This window comes from Miniopterus schreibersii (genome assembly GCF_964146895.1).
Source record: "Miniopterus schreibersii genome assembly, chromosome: 10".
Lineage (NCBI taxonomy): Eukaryota > Metazoa > Chordata > Mammalia > Chiroptera > Miniopteridae > Miniopterus > Miniopterus schreibersii.
Window position 1 is genome coordinate 64,776,533 of NC_138110.1, and position 18,933 is coordinate 64,795,465.

An 18,933-nucleotide genomic window follows, 5' to 3' on the forward strand; every position below is an offset into this window, starting at 1 on the left:
ACAGGTTTTTTAGATTGGAGCCAGAGCAGAGATGGCCTTGAAGTTTAGGCTAGAGCATTTTGAATTTTGGGAGCTTCCAAGATCAAGTGAATGAATGGCTGGGTCAGAGGAAAGTTCTTCAAGTTCTGAAATTGTGGCATGGCATGATAGGCAGTGGGGGACCATAGAGTGGGGAGGGAGATGCATAGCAAGATCGGTCTGTCTGGAATGTTCAGAGTAGGTGGACTCGCTTTAAGCATGAGTGATGGTGGGCAAATGGGTTGGAACAATTAGTGTGGGTCAGGACAGCAGTAAAGAGAATTTGAGATAGAATATGAGCTAGGTCCTAAGTGATATTGTAGAAGTGACAGATCTTTCTTTGAAACTAGTTTGCTCTTGGGAAAAGAGAGGGGGATGGTGAAGGAAAGAAAACTAGATTCTATCTTGGGTGATTGAGAAGATGGTGATATCATTAAAACACACAAGAACACTGGAGGAAGGGATCTGAGATGTTTAATTTTGCACACACTGAGATGCTTTCAGGGTATCCACCTGGCAGGACAGGTGTAAGCACTGGCGTTATCTATATATGAAGGACATTGCCAGGGGGAGAGAGCAGGTCTGAGTGTTCACATAGAAAGTCCAGAAGGACTGGAGAAGAATCACTTGTTATGGGGAACATGCAGTCCTGACACTGGTTGTCTCGGATGGTGTCACTCTTGAGTGAAGGGGCTCCCCTGGTTATTGTGGACGCTCCATTTGAGCTGGTGTCAGTGTCCTTTCCTTTGACTTTGGTACTGATAATTCCATTATATTTTGTGGGCTTCTGGAATTTGCATTTTTAAAAATGAAAGTAAGAGGAACTTATGTCTCAGGTCTTAAAAAAAACTTTAATTAAAATTTTAGTTGAAGGATTATTTTTAGGGGAAGAGTGAAATGCTGGTTTTGATTATAGTGGTGTGTATCTTGATTTAACTTACAAATCTCCTTGTTAAACTAAGAGACATTAAAGGAACACCTTTCTGGTTTGTATTGACGTCAAGTCAGTGTGTTTTTTTCTTTTTGGTTTGTATTAACATCAAGTCGGTGTGTTTTTTTAAGCTTTTTAGTTCCATAAATCTTGTGTTATAATTGCTGTTATAAGGACTCTTTCATTAATTGAAAGGAATGTAGGATAATAGGAGGATTTGATTTTATTGAAGTTATCACTGAGTGCGTATTACATGCCAGGTACCTGGTCAAGCATTTTCATATACATTGTGCCATTTAATCTTTAGGACAACTCTGACAGTGTATAAAATTTGGATTTTTGTGTGGTTATAGTTACAAAATCACTTAATTTTTTCCCAAATGAAAGATACTACAAAAATGATTAATTGCAGAGGATAAAGTTAATGGTGCCATTGTAATAAAAATAACTGGAATCTTTGGTGGATGATTTCTAAAGCAGTACCACTTTCATTCATTTTTATGTGAATCTTCATAATTCAGTGATCTTTTTTTTTCTGCTGATATAGCCGTTGACATTTTTCTTTAGAGGATAAATACCAAGTTAGAGAATAAAGTTATTAAGCCCATTTATGAAATGAATATGCACTTAATTTTTTTAAGTTCTTGCTATACAAAACTTTTGGGAGGGTAGAATAGAATAGCCTAGTGAATTGGAGCCTTATAGTTACCCATGATGTTGAGCTACCTTCTATAGAAGTAAAAGAAAAGAAGCATTTATTGATTGTCTGTTTTGTGCCCAGCATATGCAGTACTAGTAGTAGTAGTCATAGCAGCAGCTGTCACCATTTTTCTAACATCCATTTTTTCCAGATGTTGTGTCAAGTGCCTTTTAGGAATTACCCCTTTTAATCCTTAGACTGAAGGCATTCCCATTTCATAGATGGGTAAATTGAACCTGGGAGATATTGAATTACTTGCCCAAGGTCACACAACTTATGAACAATTGTGGTTTGAGCTCAGGCCTTGTCTAATTCTCAAACCCATGCTTTCCACTGTACCATTTGGCCTCTCATTTTTACTGAGCGCAGTCACCCTTTATGAACCTTTGGAAGGGCTGAGCTAAAATCCTTTGAGAAACACCTTGGGCCTGTCAGAATGGCTCCTGCAAATAAGGGTGAAGAGAAGAAGGACCGTTCTGCCATCAACAACGTAGTGACCAGAGACTACCCTATCAGCATTCACAAGTTTATCCATGAAGTGGGTTTCAAGAAGCGTGCCCTTTGGGCACTTAAAGAGATCTGGAAATTTATTATGAAGGAGATGGAAACTCCAGATGTATCACTGACACCAAGCTCAATAAGCTCTCTGGGCCACAGGAATAAGGAATGTCTCATACTATATCTGGGTGCAGTTGTCCAGAAAACATAATGAGGATGAAGATTCACCATACAGGCTCTATACATTGTATACTGGTCACCACTTTCAAAAATCTGCAAACAGTTAATGTGGTTGAGAACTAACTGCTGATTGTTGAATATAGTTATAAAACTGCCCCCCAAAAGTCATTTTTGCCTAGATGACTGCCATATTTCAGCAGCAAATCCAACTTTAGATAACCAGAGGTAAAAATTTGGGAGCAATTCATTGCTCTTTCTGTTTATTCTCTTTTCTAAAGTCTTAGAAATTTGTTCCTTCCCATTTCTCTTGTTGCCATTCTAGTGTATCTCGTCCTTTACGTCATTGCTGACCTGCCTCTGGTGCACCCTGCTTGGTCTCTTGTGCCTCCAGAGTCCATTCTACACTTTGTCACATAATCCCCTGAAAACATGTCACTATCTTGCTCAGAAACCTTTTTTTCACTCCTCTTATTACCTGTAAAATGACTGTCAGCAGAAGGCTCCCACTGCCTTATACATTTTACTTTTTCCAAAACAAATCCTTCCACTTTATAGTTTTTCTTCATATTTGCTAATTTCAGCACCCTTCCTCCTCCCTGACCCTGCATTCTTCTTTGCTTATCTAGATTCTACCCTAAGGCCCATCTTCAGTTCTCTATAATCTATAATAGCAAACTCTCCAAAATCATACCTGTTATCTTCTTTTGAGATGAGTTATCAACTCATTTAATTCATAGATAGCTTCTGAATGAATGATTATTATGTCTTAGGTGCTGTGCATGCCTTGAGGATATGAATATGGGTAAGAATCAGGCCCTGCTTTCCCATTGGAGAGCTCATAATTCTGAAAAGACAGCTATGTACACAGGCAGTTAAAATTTAATAATAAAAATACAGGCAGTATGTGGTGCAGGATTAATACGTGGTGGAGAGACTAACCTTTTGAGGGCTGTGGTGGAAGTCATCACAGAGAAGAGGACATTTTGGGCAGATCTGAGAAGTTTAGTGGGAATAGTGAATCATGAATAGTGGGGGAGAAGGGCATTTCAGGAGCAAAGAGCTTGTGCAAGGAGAATCATGGACTGTCATACTCAGTATATTGGTTTCCTATGCTTGTTGTAACAAAGTGTCACAAAATGGGTGGCTTAAAACAACAGAAATTTAGCCCTGGCTGGTGTGGTTAGAGCATTGGGCCACCTACTGAAGGGTCTCGGGTTCAATTCCCAGTCAAGGGCACATGCCTAGGTTGCAGGTACCTCGGTTGTGAGTTCATTGGAGGCAGCCACTCAATGTGTCTCATGTGGATGTTTCTCCTTTTTCTCTCTTTCCCCCTCCCCCTCCATTTTGCTCTCTCTCTAAAACAAACAAACAAACAAAATTAATGGAAAAAATATCTTCAGGTGAGGATTAACTAAAAAGGAAAAACAAATTTAATCTGCCAGAGTTCTGGAGGTCAGAAGTCTGAGAAGGTGTTGAGGGGCCATACTCTCACTGAAGACTCTAAGGGAGAATCTGTTCCTTGCCTTTCTCTTAGTTTCAGGAATTGCCAGCAATCCTGGGCATTCCTTGGCTAGTAGGTACATCATTGCAGTCTCTGCCTCCATCATCATTTCAATCTCTCATGACACTCTCCTTGTGTGTCTCTCCTTATAAGGATGCCAGTCATATTGGATGTATAACTTGAGTACATCTTAACTTGAGTACATCTGCAAAGACCACTTCCACATAAGGTCATATTCACAGGTCCTGGGGGTTATGACTTCAAAATATTTTTGGGGGACACACAATTCAAACCACAACACTTTGAGAATTCGAAATAGTTGTTAGAGAATAACTTGTAAGGGAAGCATTGGAAGGTGATAATAGCTTTCCCTCTGCCTTTCCTAAAACTTTCAGCTTCAGGGTGTATACTTGACCTAGGTTAAGCTATCAGGTCATTCCAGTCTCTGGCTGCAGTGATTGTTTTGAGGTAGGCATGTAATCTAAGCTGACTCAGAACTTGCTGGAGGCCTCTCTATGGGTATTTATGAAGCAGATGCTGTCATCTGCCTTCTCTGTGGTGAGGATGTAGGACCTAGAATTGTTATAGCTGGTAGCGTTGCTGTTGTGATAGGAGCCCACCTGAGGTCAGAGCAACTCCTAGAGGAGGGAGGATGGCAGAGGAGTGGAGCTGGAGACCTTATGACTTTCTGAATCTCTGGATCAAGCCTTGCCTGAACCCGCACTTTTCAGTTTTGTGAGGTACTACATTTCTTATGCCAGTTAGTGTTGGAATTCCTGTCCCTTATGATGTAGAGTAATTCCTAACATACAGAGGGACGTAGGGCCAGATTATGAAAGTCTCTTTATATTCCATACCAAGGAGTTTGGGTCTTATCCTCTTGGTGTTGATAATGTGGTCTAAATTCCAAGTCTCCCAATGTTCCAATTTTGATGGGCATATGATCTAAGTTACCGTAGGTAATAGTTGTAGCTTGTTTCTTTGAAACTGCTTAACTGGGATTGCCAACTACCAGCTGGAGATGAGACTGTTCTCACTGCCCTGTACCTCAGCCCTGTTTAGCCAGTTTTACAGTTGAGGGCTCATTAATTGTCACTCTATTTGTAAATTGTATGGGATACTTTTATATTTCTATAAAAGTTCTTTTAGTGACAGCCTCTCAACTCATACAAATTTAAGAGAAAAAGATGGGAGAAATTTACTGGTTTATGTGACAGAAAAGTCAAGGGGATATTGTTGGTTTCATGTGTGGCTGGGTCCAGGAGACGAGTTGGTCTCACTCCCTCTATCCCTTTATTCTTTACTGACCTCACTCTCGGGAAGGCTGTCTCCATGTAGTGATTCCAGAAGCTAAATCAAACTGGCTTAGCATTCTCCTGAGTTGAGTACCTGCTCTAGAGTGGGGAATGAAGTCCAGCTTCATTAAATGGCATGAACTGAGAAAGGGGGAGCAAGAAAGGAGAAAGGAAAACACATGCAGTGTTACTGGAAAGTGGGGCCAGTGCTGGGCAGGTGAGAACAGTGACATCACTGTGTGTTCTAAGAACCCGCCATTTGGTGAAGATAAGTGTTGATGATGAAAATTGGGAATGGTCTGGAAAAATTGTATCACAAGTATAAAATGCTGGTCCCCAGTTTATCAGAAATTCACTCACTCATTACAAGGACTTGTGAGGGACCCACTAGGTGGAATGCATTATGCTGGCCCTTTGAGATTACTATGTTGAGGACTGTCCTGTGTTGAGTTTCAGTCTAGTAGAGACAAGTCATTGAATGGCAGTTATTCATCTCTTGGTTTTGTAATGGGGAATAGAGAGGATTATGGGAGGAAGCAAACAAATACGTAATTGTGTGAAATTACGCTATGTTGGAAGTAACCTTAACTTTATATAAAATATTTACATAATAGATACTTTAAGTTTTTGGTTGATTCCTGGAAGATAGAGTTTACTTATTTGAAAAGTAAAAATATGGTTATTGAGTAAAAGGAAAAGTTGAGCATGAATGTCTTAATATAATTGCAGAAGTTATGATATGTCTGAAAGCAGGTATCTGACATTTAAACTTTACCTTTGCGAGAGGTTCCCAAGATAAGCAAATATTTTTTATTTACTACAATATACAGGACAGAAAAATATATAGGTGAAAAGCAGAGTATGTTTATGATCTAACAGTTTTTTTCTAAATATGATTAACTGATTTAATAAATATGTAGGTTATCTTTGTCTTGAGAATTAAATATAAAAGTATTTACCTGGAACTGTGTGGCTGAACAGTATGAAATCATACTGGTTTTTCTCTTTCACACAACCTTGTTTCTAAAACTGAAATGAAACTGTAGTTGTATTTTTCAGAATAATTGCATCTGAAAACTTATCAGCCACTGACCTGTTGTGAAGCTTGTTCCCACTTCTCAGATTTCCCAAATGCACTGTGGCAGAAGTGACTCCCATCCCTATATTATGTACTAATCTAATCCTTCATGTTGTTACTTTCCTTCCATTTTTCCTTTTTTCCTTTATTACTAGCCTTTTCTGTTTTGTTCTCCTCAGGGTAACTTTCTTATATTTGCCTTGCTTTTTTCTTTCTCCTTGTTTTATTGATGTCATAGCCCTTTAATGGCTTTTCTTTTAGCACTTGAGACCATGTTTTGATTTTTATCCTTTCAATTTTTAATTCTGTAAGTTTTTTATTTTTTCAAGTTACATTTTGAGTGAACTTTAACTCTAGTTATTTACTTGCATGTTTTCTCATCTAGAATTCTATCTTTCACTTATAGAAGTTAATTTTTGTCGTGGTTGAATTTGCCATGGCTGAATTTATTCTTCTAGAATTTGACATTAACGTTGTACAGTCATTAAGTTGAATGCATTTTAAAATTAATTCCTCTTGATCCTTTTTGCATTCTAATTAAGAATTTTCTAAATTGTTTATTAATAAACCTATAGGTTTATTAAACCTATTAATAAACCTATAACCATTAGGGGCTGAAACTTTATCAGGTGCTGTTAAGACACACACAAGTCACCTCTCTTCACCAGTGTTTCCTATATTTTTGATTCACAGATCCTTTCAGAAAAATGTATGCACTTCTGGAGTGTCTTAGGAATTAAAAGATAATTTTTAAAAAATGCATCCTGTTTTGTTTTTTTAATCTTCACCTGAGGATATGTCTTAATTGATTTTTAGAGAGAAAGGAGGTGGGGTGGGGGGGTGAGGAGAGAAAAGAGAGAGAGAGAGAGAGAGAGAAACACCAGTGTGAGAGAGACACATCGATGGGTTGTCTCCTGCCCATGGCCTAACCCAGGTTGGGGATGGAACCTGCAACCCAGGTACGTGCTTTTACCAGGAATTGAACCCGAGACCCTTCGGTGGGAGGGCCAATGCTTTAACCACTGAATGGTGATAAGATGCTTTTAAATAGAGTAAAAAGTAATTTCTTACAGATTTTAACGTACATCTTAAATATAATTTGTAATGATATTCACAATATAAAAAATTTGACCTTTTCTCTGTTTAACATGTGGTACATATTTAATATATTTTAAATTAATGTGTAAGGAAAAGCATGATTTATACACAAATAAAACAATGACATTTTATTTTGGGATCAAATGTATATTAAAATAGAGATTGAATTTGACTCTGCTTTGTGCTATAGAAATAGACAGCTTTCCTCTTCTGATGTTTGGTATTCATGCCTTTGTGCCCTAAACATTATTTCTTAGAATTTTTTTGTATTTTGTTTCTAAGTGATAAAATAATAGTGGTTTTCAGCTATTTGTAGGCATTTCTCTGCAAATAGCATGTTCCCTGGGTAGATTTTTCCCCCCTAAAATTGAATAAAAACACCAAACTGTCTATAATTGTCACTTAATTTTCCCCTTTTGACAATGGTTTTTGAAGTTAAAAAAACGTTTTGCAAAGCTATACAAGGATTTTGATTAGGTTTAGCAAGTTGATCTTGAGGCAGATTTTTAGATGCAGATTAATTTTATGTCCTTCCATAACTCGTATTTAAATATCATGTCTTATGCTTCTCTTTTAATAGATGCCATTACTGTCTTTTAATTGGAACATCATTTGGACTACTGGTTGAGCAACATTGAGCAACCCTGGCCAAGTAACTGGTTGCTTTAAGGCAGTCGTGTTTGGTGCTGGTTCAGTCTCTCTGGACTGACTGTAACATCCTTTTAATATGAATTATTTCAAGCCTATGGAAGAGATACAAAGAATAATAAAATGAATATCTTTGTACCTACAACCTAGCTTTGCTGAATTTCCTTCATAGTAATATTTTTATTACTCCATAGTAATATAAATATAAATTACGTAATATAGAATATTACAGATAGCAACCAAATTCCCTGTGTTACCTCTCCCTAATCCTGTTTACCTTACTCTTTCCCTAGAGGTAACTAGTATGATGAAATTGATGTGTATTATTTCCCTTGCATGCATGTTTCTAGTTTTACTGCAGACACACACACATACACACTCTTGTTTCCAAAAACAAAGTCATGTTCTTCAAACTTTAAAAAGTAAACAAGCTTTTATTACCTCAGAACACATTTGTTAATGCTTTTGAGATTTGTGTTCATAAATGTAGTTCTACTAGAATCTAGCTATATTCATTACAGAATTCCAATTCATTCATTGTGCTGATGGGTATTTAGATTTTTTCCAGTGTGTGCTGTTACAAACAGTGCTACGTTAATATCTCTTTGTGTATGCATGAATGACTTTTCTCTAGAATAGTGATTTTTAAACTTTTGAAGCACCTCCAAAATATATATCTTTATTGATTTCAGAGAGAGATAGAAAATCAATGATGAGAGAGTTGTCATTGATTGGCTGCCTCCTGCATGCTCCCTGCTGGGAATGGAGCCTGCAACCCGGACATGAGCCCTGACCAGGAATTGAACTGTGATCTCCTGTATGCTCAACCAATGAGCCACGCCTGGCTGAGCTAATTTTAAAATTCTGTTTACTTCCTTGCATGCTTTTAGGTTGAGATGGAGTTAATTTATACCATTAAAAAATGGATTTACATAGTTGCAAAGTATATCATTTTTGGTGTAGTGTAGAGTTACTGAAAAACACCCATTATATTATTTTATTCTAATTCACCCATGTAATTTTTTTCCTGGATTATAAATTCTGTCCAGTGATCTGGATGTTACGTTTCTTTGAATTGCTTTTTTTTTGCCTTTGCTCATTTGCCTGTTAGGGTGTTTGTCCCTTTTTATTGATTTATAGGAGTTCTTTATATATTCTAGATATTAATCCTGATATTATATATGTAGCAGTGATCTAGTAGTGAATGGCTTTTTAAATTTTATTTCACAATTTAAAAATTTTACCTCTAGCCTTGGCTGGTGTTGCTCATTGCTTAGAGCATCAGCCCGTGCACCAAAGGGTCAAGGGTTCAATTCCCAGTCAAGGGCATGTACCTGAGTTGCAGGTTCGATCCTGAGCCCAAGTTGGGGCGTGTGCAGGAGACAACCAATCGGTGTGTCTCTCTCACATTAGTGTTTTTCTCTGTCTCTGTGTCTCTCTCTCTCTCTCTCTCTCTTCCCCTTCCCTCCCTTCCACTCTCTCTAAAAATCAATGGAAAAAATATCCTAGGTTGAGGATTAACAAACAAACAAAAAATTATCTATGATTGGATATATAAATAAATGATGAGAAGGGACAAATCTTACAGAAGAATTCTGAATAATGTAAGTAAATATTTCCCTTTCTGGGGTGTAGTGCTAATTTCTCTTTATTGCTCCCCTTGAGAATAGCCTGGATTTAGTGACTCTTATCCAAATAATAGAATATGGAAAGGGGAAAAATAGTAATGATATAGGAGAGAAACCTGGCAAACACTTACCTTAACCAAATGATCAGGGTTAAGATTGTAATGATAAGACATGTTGATCTCATGTGCTATCAGATATATGATTAGGAGGGAATGTTGCCTATGTGTTATTTCCCCAAAACCCTGTAACTCCAATCTAATCATGTGAAAAAACATCAGATAAATTGAGGGACATTCTACAAAATGCTGGATAGTTTTCATCAAAACTGTCAAGGTCATAAAAACAAGGAAACACTAAGAAACTATTATAGACCTGAGGAGACAAAGGAGACAAGATGAATAAATGTAATGTGGTATCCTGGATTGGATGGTGGAACAGAAATTAGTACATTAGTGTGAAAACTGGAGGACTTTGAATAAAGTCAGGAGTTTAGGGAATAGAAATGTACCAATATTGGCTTCTTAGTCTCACAAATGTACCATGGTAATCTAATATGGTAACATTAGGTGAAACTGGTTAAGAGGTGTCTGAGAATTCACTGTATCATCTTTTCAACTTTTCTGTAAATCTAAAATCATATTCCAAAATAAAAAAGTTAAGAATTTTTAACTTAATTTTTTTGAATTTAAGATGCCATCATTATAAGATATACCATAATTTTAGGTACTGCTAAGGAAGAAAAAATCCAGTAAAATTGAGATATGGCATCAGTTTTAAGAAGCACCTTGGTTTCAGAGATACTGAATGAGAAAAAAGGCATATCTTAGAATAGATAAAATACGGACTTTTTAAAAAAAGACCATGTCCTCAGGTGAGGATTTTAAAAAAAAGAGAATGAATTAGAATAATATGTTTCCCCCCCTATGGATTTGAAATACACCTTAGTCATATAAAACATCAAATTTGTCTTAGTTGTTTTTAGCCCTTTGCTTCTCTAATTTCAGTGAAAGTCCTTGTTGAGATTTTGTTTGGAATTTCATCTGAAATTGAGATTAGCCTGAGGAAATTTGTCATTTTTGTGATATAGAGTCTTCCCATCCAGACATGCTTTGTATTTCCATTTATTTAGGTTTCTTTTATGTCTTTAAGTAAATTCTTAAAACTTTTTTCAAAATGATATGATATACTTTTGTTGGATTTATCCCCTAGACACATAATTTTGTTCCTATGACTATAATCTAATTGATTACTATAGTGCATAGGAATGGAATTTTTATTGTTACCATTTTTGTCATTATAACATTAAGTAATATTTAGTTCATGAGTCTCTGTGGTTTTCTGGACAACTTGGTTGATCTGTGCTGAACTTACCTAGATCTAGGTAGGAGTTTGGCAGGACTCATTTGGTGGAGATGGGATATCACAACTACCTCATCCTCCTTGGACCAGAGACTAGAGTCTTAAAATCATGGTGATGGCAGAAGTGTGAAAGCAGAATTGATTTTCTCATATATTGAATTTGTCTAAAAAACTGTCCTAAATTTTTGTACTATTGATAGCTTGACTATGATTCTCCTGTTTTCTATGTTGATATTCATGCTGCCAATAAGTTGTGACAGTTTCTTTATTTACGATCTGTATACTCTGTGCTCCTTTTTCTTCTCTATTTCGCCCCCATACTTGATTGTTTGCTCATTTGCAAGCTCTTCTTATCTCTAAAAATTAGGGTACTTCAGGACACTCTCTGTGTATCTGCACCCAATCCTCTTCTGTATCTATACCTCATATTTAGATGTTCTTAGTCCCAGGACTTTAAACACAATGAAATAGAACCCTTGATTTTTACTCCAGGCCGTTTACTCAGCACAGGCCAAAAATCAGGGTGTTTTCCTTACGTATTCTTTTTTCCTTCCAAACTATCATCAAATCCCAACTAAACTTTATCTAAGGATCTGCTTGTATTCTTTTTTTCTTCATTTGTAGGTAGGGGCCAGATTGTGTATGTCTTTCTATTCTTAAATAACAACAAAAAATTCTGAAAAGTTTAAGGTGGTATACAAATAAAAGGTATTAGATGCCTAGCAGGAGCTAGAGTTAATGTCAGTTTCCGTAAGCTTCTTTTGTGTCTTTATCCTTGCTAATTGCCTTTCCTTTCCTTTCCTTTCCTTTCATTACTGTATATTTATATGGACTCTTTGAAAGGAGTGTAGTTATAAGGAGTTGATTGCCAGTAGGGTTGGTCTTTGTTTGAATGTAATCCTATTTTGTGCTTTTTTTTTTTGGTCTAATATTCAGGGCCCTGGGAGAGACTGGTTTATTGGATACATAAGAAAAATCAAAAGCATATACTAGGTAGGGGAGCATGTGTGTGGGTGGCTGGATTTGCTTTCCAGGAAGAGATGGGGAATACGGCATGAGTGAAAGCACAGTTGAGATTAGAATGGGCATGGAGTGTTTGGGGGACAGTGATGGGAACTGGCTTATCAGGGTGAGAGGGAGGATTGACATTCTTAGTAGTCAAAATATCAAGATCAGGAGTTTAGACTTTATTCCATAATGCGTGCAGAGTCATTGTAAACACTTGACAAGAGTACTAACCTGGTGACATCAGTCCTCTAGGAATGTGGTTCTGGCTGTGGAATGCTTAGTAGGCTTTGTGGGCAGTTCATGGAAGCTGTGACAGTAGCCATAGTCTTTGGCAGAAAGGCTACTATGAATTGTTTGGACTTGGGGTAGAGTGTAGCAGTGGGAATGACGGTGAAGGGATGAATGTAAGGAATTCTTTGATGGCAGTTGTAATAAATTGGTCATACATTTGATGAAGGAAATAAAATTGAGGAAGAAGCTAACAAAGGTTACACTAACATTTAAGCCTGAGAGAATGGTGCTCTTTTATCATTTCAGGTGGACTGTAGTTGATGGGAAGAGATATTCCCCCATAAGATTAACTTAATATCTCAAGTTATTTGCTAAGGATATGTCTAGAAACCTAGAAGAAATGAGGGAGCACACAGAACAGACAGAGCTAAATATAGTTTGTGTCAGAGGCATATTTTTTGCTCCTGGTTTCTTTGCAGGGTTGAGTTTTGCTGGTTCTGGAACTCCTAGTTTTTGTTGTTGTACTTCCCTTTTATGCTCTGAGTTTTCATTGCTATTTAGAAAAACATAATACAAATGATCATTATATGGCTGCTTAAGGGAAAGCTTTACATAAATTATTGGACTCTCCTGGTTCTTGAATCAAACTAGGCATTCACAAGGCACCTTTTCATCTGAGGTGACAGAGAAGAGTTCAGATGTTTTCAACAAAGGCTCCACCTCCAGTTCTTTAGCATCTGAAATGCTCTTCTCTCTAGACTGTCATGGATACATTATAGGAATTTATTCTGGACTTTTTTGTGGTAAAGAGCTTAAAATATTTTGTTGCTGTGAAACTTTGTTGGAACTTCTTTAGGCAGCAAATATTACGTGAACATCTATGGTGTTTTAGGCAGTAGAGAAAAAGAAGTAAATGCGATACGTCCTTGAGAAAATCGTGGCAGTCCCGTGAGTAGAGAGATATTCCTCTGTCAGTGATAACCAGACCACATGATAAGTCAACACAGAAGGCAACACTCAGCTCAGTACAAAAAACATTAGGCACAGTTCCTAGAGTTCCAGAGGACATTTGAACTGAGATCTGGAAGGGTGGTTAGGAGTTTCGTAGGTGAGGAAACGAGGGAAGGGTGAAAGGAAGTTAAGTCTAGACAGAGAAGTCAGAATGTGCTAATGCATGGGGACTTACAGGCAGGTGAGTTGAGGGAAGAAAGTGACATTTGATACTGCTGCAGTACGGACTGCTTAGTCTGGGGAGCAGTGGCTAGAGATAGATCAGGAGAAGTAAGTTGGCGTTGGATTGTGATGGACCTTTCATGCAGTGCTAAGGCAAGCAGGTCTTGATGTGATCAGATTAGCCTTTGAGGAAGATGACAGGTGGCTCTGTAGAGAACTGGCCAGATCAGAGAGCTGGGCTGAGTTGTTGCAGGAGACCAAGCTTAGATGAGGAGAATTTTAACTAGGGCATTGGCTTTGTCAGTGGGGATAGAAGAAGGGGGAAAATGAGTGGTTTTGTAGACTGAATGAATGGGCAAGGCAAAGGAAGAGTCGATAAGTTTTGAAAGATAGGGCAGATGATGACAAAATGGTGAAAAAAAGCAAGAGTTGAAAGAAGGGGACTAGTGACTGAAATTTATGACATAGGAAATATGAGTCTGAAGCATGGGTCTAGCTTTGTGCTGGAAACACAGCTTGAGGTAGGAGAGCCTAAAACAAAGAATTAAGGAAGTGTGGGTACATGTGCTCTCTCTGTCTCTCTGTGTCTCTCTCAAACAGTAACCAGCGGGAAATTCAATTACCCGTAAAACTGGAGTGGTTTCTGTGGTTGGTTGGTATTGCTCCTCAGGGACTTTGGCCTGCCTTTGATTTATCCTTGGTGCTGGCTTTGTGTTCAGGCTGCAGTACTTCTAGCTGTAAAATCTACTGTAGCAGAGTCCAGAGGGAGAAGTATCGTCTCTCTGGATGTCTCTTGTAGGGTTTCTTGGAAACATTTGCTGAAATGGAGTTTGGGGTACAACTTGGTTATAACAACTGTGAGAGGAGGGGGCTGGAATCAGAACTCTGCAAAAGCAGAAGAGCTTTAAGGCAGGGCCTGACCAAGAGGAGCTCTGAAGCAAGGATCATTTGTTAGAGTTGTTCCATGTTGGATTGAAATGCCCAGCCTTTATACCTGCTCTGGGGGGGGGGGGGCTGCCCTGGGAAGGCAGCCCTGAAGGACTAACAGCTTGAGGCTGCCTGATCACCACACTTCTGGCTGCAGCTGACAGCAAGTCCTTCCTTGAATGGGCACATCTCTGTGTCTACCACACTGTCTTTAAGAATTAGAAAAAATATTTCCTAGAAGTCCTTCATCAGACTTCTCACATTTAAGTATTAGATTACATATTGTGAGAAAGACTAATAATGACCCCTCATAGTCTTTCTCCACTTCTCTAGTAAAGAAAGTCCTGATTTTCACTGGACTCATAGTCATCTGGGATAATGGCTACATTTCTCAGCCTCTACATTTAGGTTTGTCTAACTTTTGGCTTATGGTTAAGTTGAATTGTTATGTTTGACTTGGAGGGGGTATATGCCTTGTTTTCTTTTCCTCCTTCCTGCTGGGTAGAATGTGGGAATAATAGCTGGAGTTTGAGCAGTATCTTGGATTATGAGGTGGAAGCCACATGTTGAGGATGACAGAACAAGAAGATAGAACATTAGGTTCTTGATGATCATGGAAATGCCTTATATGCTCTGGATTGCTTTTTGGACTTTATATCTCAGTTAAGCCATTACTGTTTAGGTTTTTCTGTCAGTTGCAATAGAATCTAATCTTAACTAGGAATATACATTCCTTGTCAGTTATTGGCAGAGGACACAGGAAACCATGATTGGCTCAGACTAACATTTTGGAGGTGAATAAATGTGGGGGAGTAGACATGGAGACATTTGTGTCCGTTAAATATATTAGAGGGAGAGAAGGGCAAAGAGGTCAAGGGTTTTTCAGGGCATGATAATTGTGATAGACCATGGAATCTTAACTAGGGGAGTAGGAAAGTGAAATGTGTGGGCAATGGGGGATGAACATGGAGAAGTGTTAGTTTAGTGGATTGGAGGTCCCCATGGGGCTGATGACTCACTGAGAAGGGGGAGGAAGACTAAATGAACTGGAGAGAGAACAGATGGTAGTATAGGAGTACAGGATACCTAAAATGAAGATTTTTGGTAGTAGTGCTGTTACTGGTAATGACAAGACTGGTAATGGTCAGGCCCTGCCAAGGCAACTGCAGGCGGGACTCGAAATTCAATAAATCTGAGAGCTTTTTTTCATAGCTAATTTTAAGTTGGTAATTTTGTATGGTCAGCGAATGATGTTATAAATATCCAAATGGCCTTTGGCAGAAAAAAGGTTCCCCACCCTTGACCTAGAGGGATGAATAAAGTGGGAGGGAAGAAAGATTGATGAAATTAAGACATGGAAAGTCTGGATTTTGGATGGAACATCTTAGATGTTGATGTAGTTGAGTGGAAGGCAGTGAACTAGATGCTAATGTCTTTAGTGAGCAAGGAGCAGTAACTGGGATCTCAGTAGATATCTAAAAAAGTGAGGGAGGCCCGGCCGGGCGTGGCTCAACGGTTGAGCGTCGACCTAGGGTCCAGGCGATCAGGGTTCAATTCCCGGTCAGGGCACATGCCCGGGTTGTGGGCTCGATCAACGACTCTCTCATCATTGATGTTTCTCTCTCTCTCCCTCTCCTTTCCTCCCTCTGAAATCAATAAAGATATATTTAAAGACAAACAAAACAAACAAACAAAAAAAAGTGAGGGAGGCTGATCCAGAAGAGCATCTGTTTCAGAGAGGCTAACATTGTTGATGGAAGAGGGAGGAAAAATTACCTGGAAACAATGAGGAAGGAATTAACATCCTTCTTAAATAATAAAAATTTCTGTATAACAAAATGTACTAGACATAAAGTATAAAGAAAAAAGCAAACTGAGCCCTGGTTGGTGTGGCTCACTGGTTAGAGTGGGTTTAATTCGCGGTCAAGGGCATGTACCTCGGTTGTGGGTTCACTCCCCCCCGTGGTTGGAGCTCGTGCGGAAGGCAACCAGTCAATATGTCTCTCTCACATTGATGTTTCTCTGTCTCTCCCACTCTCTGAAAAGCAATGGAAAAAATGTCCTCAGGTGAGGATTAAAAGAAAAACAACTCATATTTATAAATAAATACTTGTGGCCATTTTTATTAAACAGTATGACTTTTCTCATCTTATCTGGAAAGATTTGGATACGTTTTTCATTCATTTTTGTTGGTTTTAGTATATTTGTATCTCCTTAAGTGTATGTATTTGTTTCATCTGTATTTGTGTAATCTGAATATAACTACCCAGCTATTTCCTTCTGATTATGTAGTATGCATTAATGTACTCACTATGCCTAACTTGGATTGTATTGAGAATGAAGAAAAAGATATTAATATATAAAATTTTGATGGATTTAAGTTTTTTTGTATTTTTTTAAATTACAGACTAACTGGATCTTCTGGGTTTGTAACAGATGGACCTGGAAATTATAAATATAAAACGAAGTGCACATGGCTCATTGAAGGACAGTAAGTAGTAATGATTAATTTAATTTTTTTTCGGGATAGAGCTTGTTGTGACATTACTTTTCCTGTAAGTAAAATTAACAGCCTGTAGCATAAAGTACTTAAAATATTTTTTATTTGATAACTTCTTATTTTACAAGTCAATTTTATTTTTCTTAATCTTTATTTTTTACTTAAAAAAAAACCTTTTGTGTTGATTTAATGCTGCGGATGAATTGTACACATTAGAAATTTGTATATTTTCAGTTGTACTAGTTAAACACTGCTGAGTATTTTATTTTATTTTAATTTTATTTTTTTTATAGTTAAGATAACGTATTTTTTATTTTTCTTTAAAATATTACAGGTGTCCCTTTTTCTCCCCAATGACCCATTCCACCCCGTCCCATCCCTTGTTGAGTATTTTAAATGGTTTGCTTAAAGCATTAGAAAATTATAATATTGTGTCATTTTTCGAAATACCTATTTTTATTGAGGGAAGGAAAGTTAGAATAACTATTATTTTCCAAACAACCCCTTCTCTGGGCTCCTATGCCCCTCCAGCTGTTGCCTTCTTTTTCTTACCTTCAACAAACCTTTAAAGCAGTGTTTCTCAAACATTTTGGTTTCGGGACCTCATTACACTCTTAAATTTGTAGAATCCTAAATAACTTTTGTTTTTGTGGGTTATAACTGTTTTTAAAAATTAAGCTAATATTAAAAATCAAAACTAAGAAATATTATTTAACTCATTTATTTAAAAACAACTAGCCCGGCCGGGTGTGGCTCAGCGGTTGAGCATCGACCCCGGATCCAGGTGATCGGGGTTCGATTCCCGGTGAGGGCACATGCCCGGGTTGTGGGCTCGTTCCCCAGTTGGAGGCGTGCAGGATGCAGCTGATAAATGACTCTCTCATTATTGATGTTTCTATCTCTCTCTCTCTCCCTCTTCTTTTCTCTCTCTGAAATCAATAAAGATATATTAAAATAATAATAATAATAAAAACTAATAAAACCACTATGCATTAGCATAAATGACATATTTTTATGAAGAAAGAAACCCTGGCCCACCTGGCGTGGCTCAGCAGTTGAGCATCAACCTATGATCCAGGAGATCAAGGTTCGATTCCCAGTCAGGGCACGTGCCCCGGTTGCAGGCTCGATCCCCAGGAGGGGCGAGCAGGACGCAGCCCATCAATGACTCTCTCATCATTGATGTTTCTCTCTCTCTCTTCCTCTCCCTTCCTCTCTCTGAAATCAATAAAGACATATAAAAAAAAGAAAGACAAAAAGAAAGATGAAAGAAAGAAAGAAAGAGAGAGAGAGAGAGAGAGAGAGAAAGAAAGCAAGAAAGAAAGAAAGAAAGAAAGAAAGAAAGAAAGAAAGAAAGAAAGAAAGAAAGAAAGAAAGAAGAAACCCTGTACTTAAAAAAAAAAGTTAATGAAAAGAATGGCATTACTTTACATTTTTATAAATCTCTTCTCTGGGTTAATAGAAGACAGCTGGATTATCATACTTTCTTCTGCATTCACTTTGTTACAATATGTTATGATGGTTGAAGTATGTGAAGAAAATTAGGCTTCACTTGAATATGTAGTGGGAAAAGGGGAAAGGGTTTTCATAGCCCTTTTAAAGAATTGTGGATGGTCTTTGACAGGTGGTTGTTTCTTAACAGTAAATTGCAATGTGGAATCTGAAACAATGTGAATGAATTTTTGGAATTTTTTAAATTAAAATTAATTAGTTTTTTTGTACTTTGAATGGATCTTTAACCTGTGCATGGTTTTATAACATGATATGTGGGTCATTTGGAAAATATTGGCTCACTCAATTATGCATATCTCCCAAATGTTGATATATTTAATTACATCATATATTTTTTTTAAGTCACATTGGACGCTGGCCAGGTAGTTCAGTTGGTTAGAACATTGTCCCCATATGCCAAGGTTGTGGATTCAGTCCCTGGTCAGGGCACATACAAGAATCAACCAATGAATGCATAAGTGGGTGGAACAACAAAATCGATGTTTCTTTCTCTCTCTCTCTCTCTCACTCTTCTCTCTCTCTCTCTCTCTCTCTCTCTCTCTCTCTCTCTCTCTCACACACACACACACACACACACAGATAAACACACACACACCCCCCCCTCTCAAATCACTTTAAAAAAATCACATTATTTATCACCATCAATCT

General features: G+C 37.7%; 1 protein-coding gene across 3 annotated transcripts in view; it reads left to right on the plus strand.

Moving 5' to 3' along the window:
* Positions 1–18,933, plus strand: part of ATRN (attractin) — a 109,631-nt gene that overhangs the window by 2,976 nt on the left and 87,722 nt on the right. For all 3 annotated transcript variants that reach the window (XM_081148418.1, XM_081148416.1, XM_081148417.1), the window contains exon 2: positions 16,681–16,764. In XM_081148418.1, the coding sequence (XP_081004544.1) occupies positions 16,681–16,764 (84 nt within the window). The remainder of the gene's footprint in view (positions 1–16,680; positions 16,765–18,933) is intronic.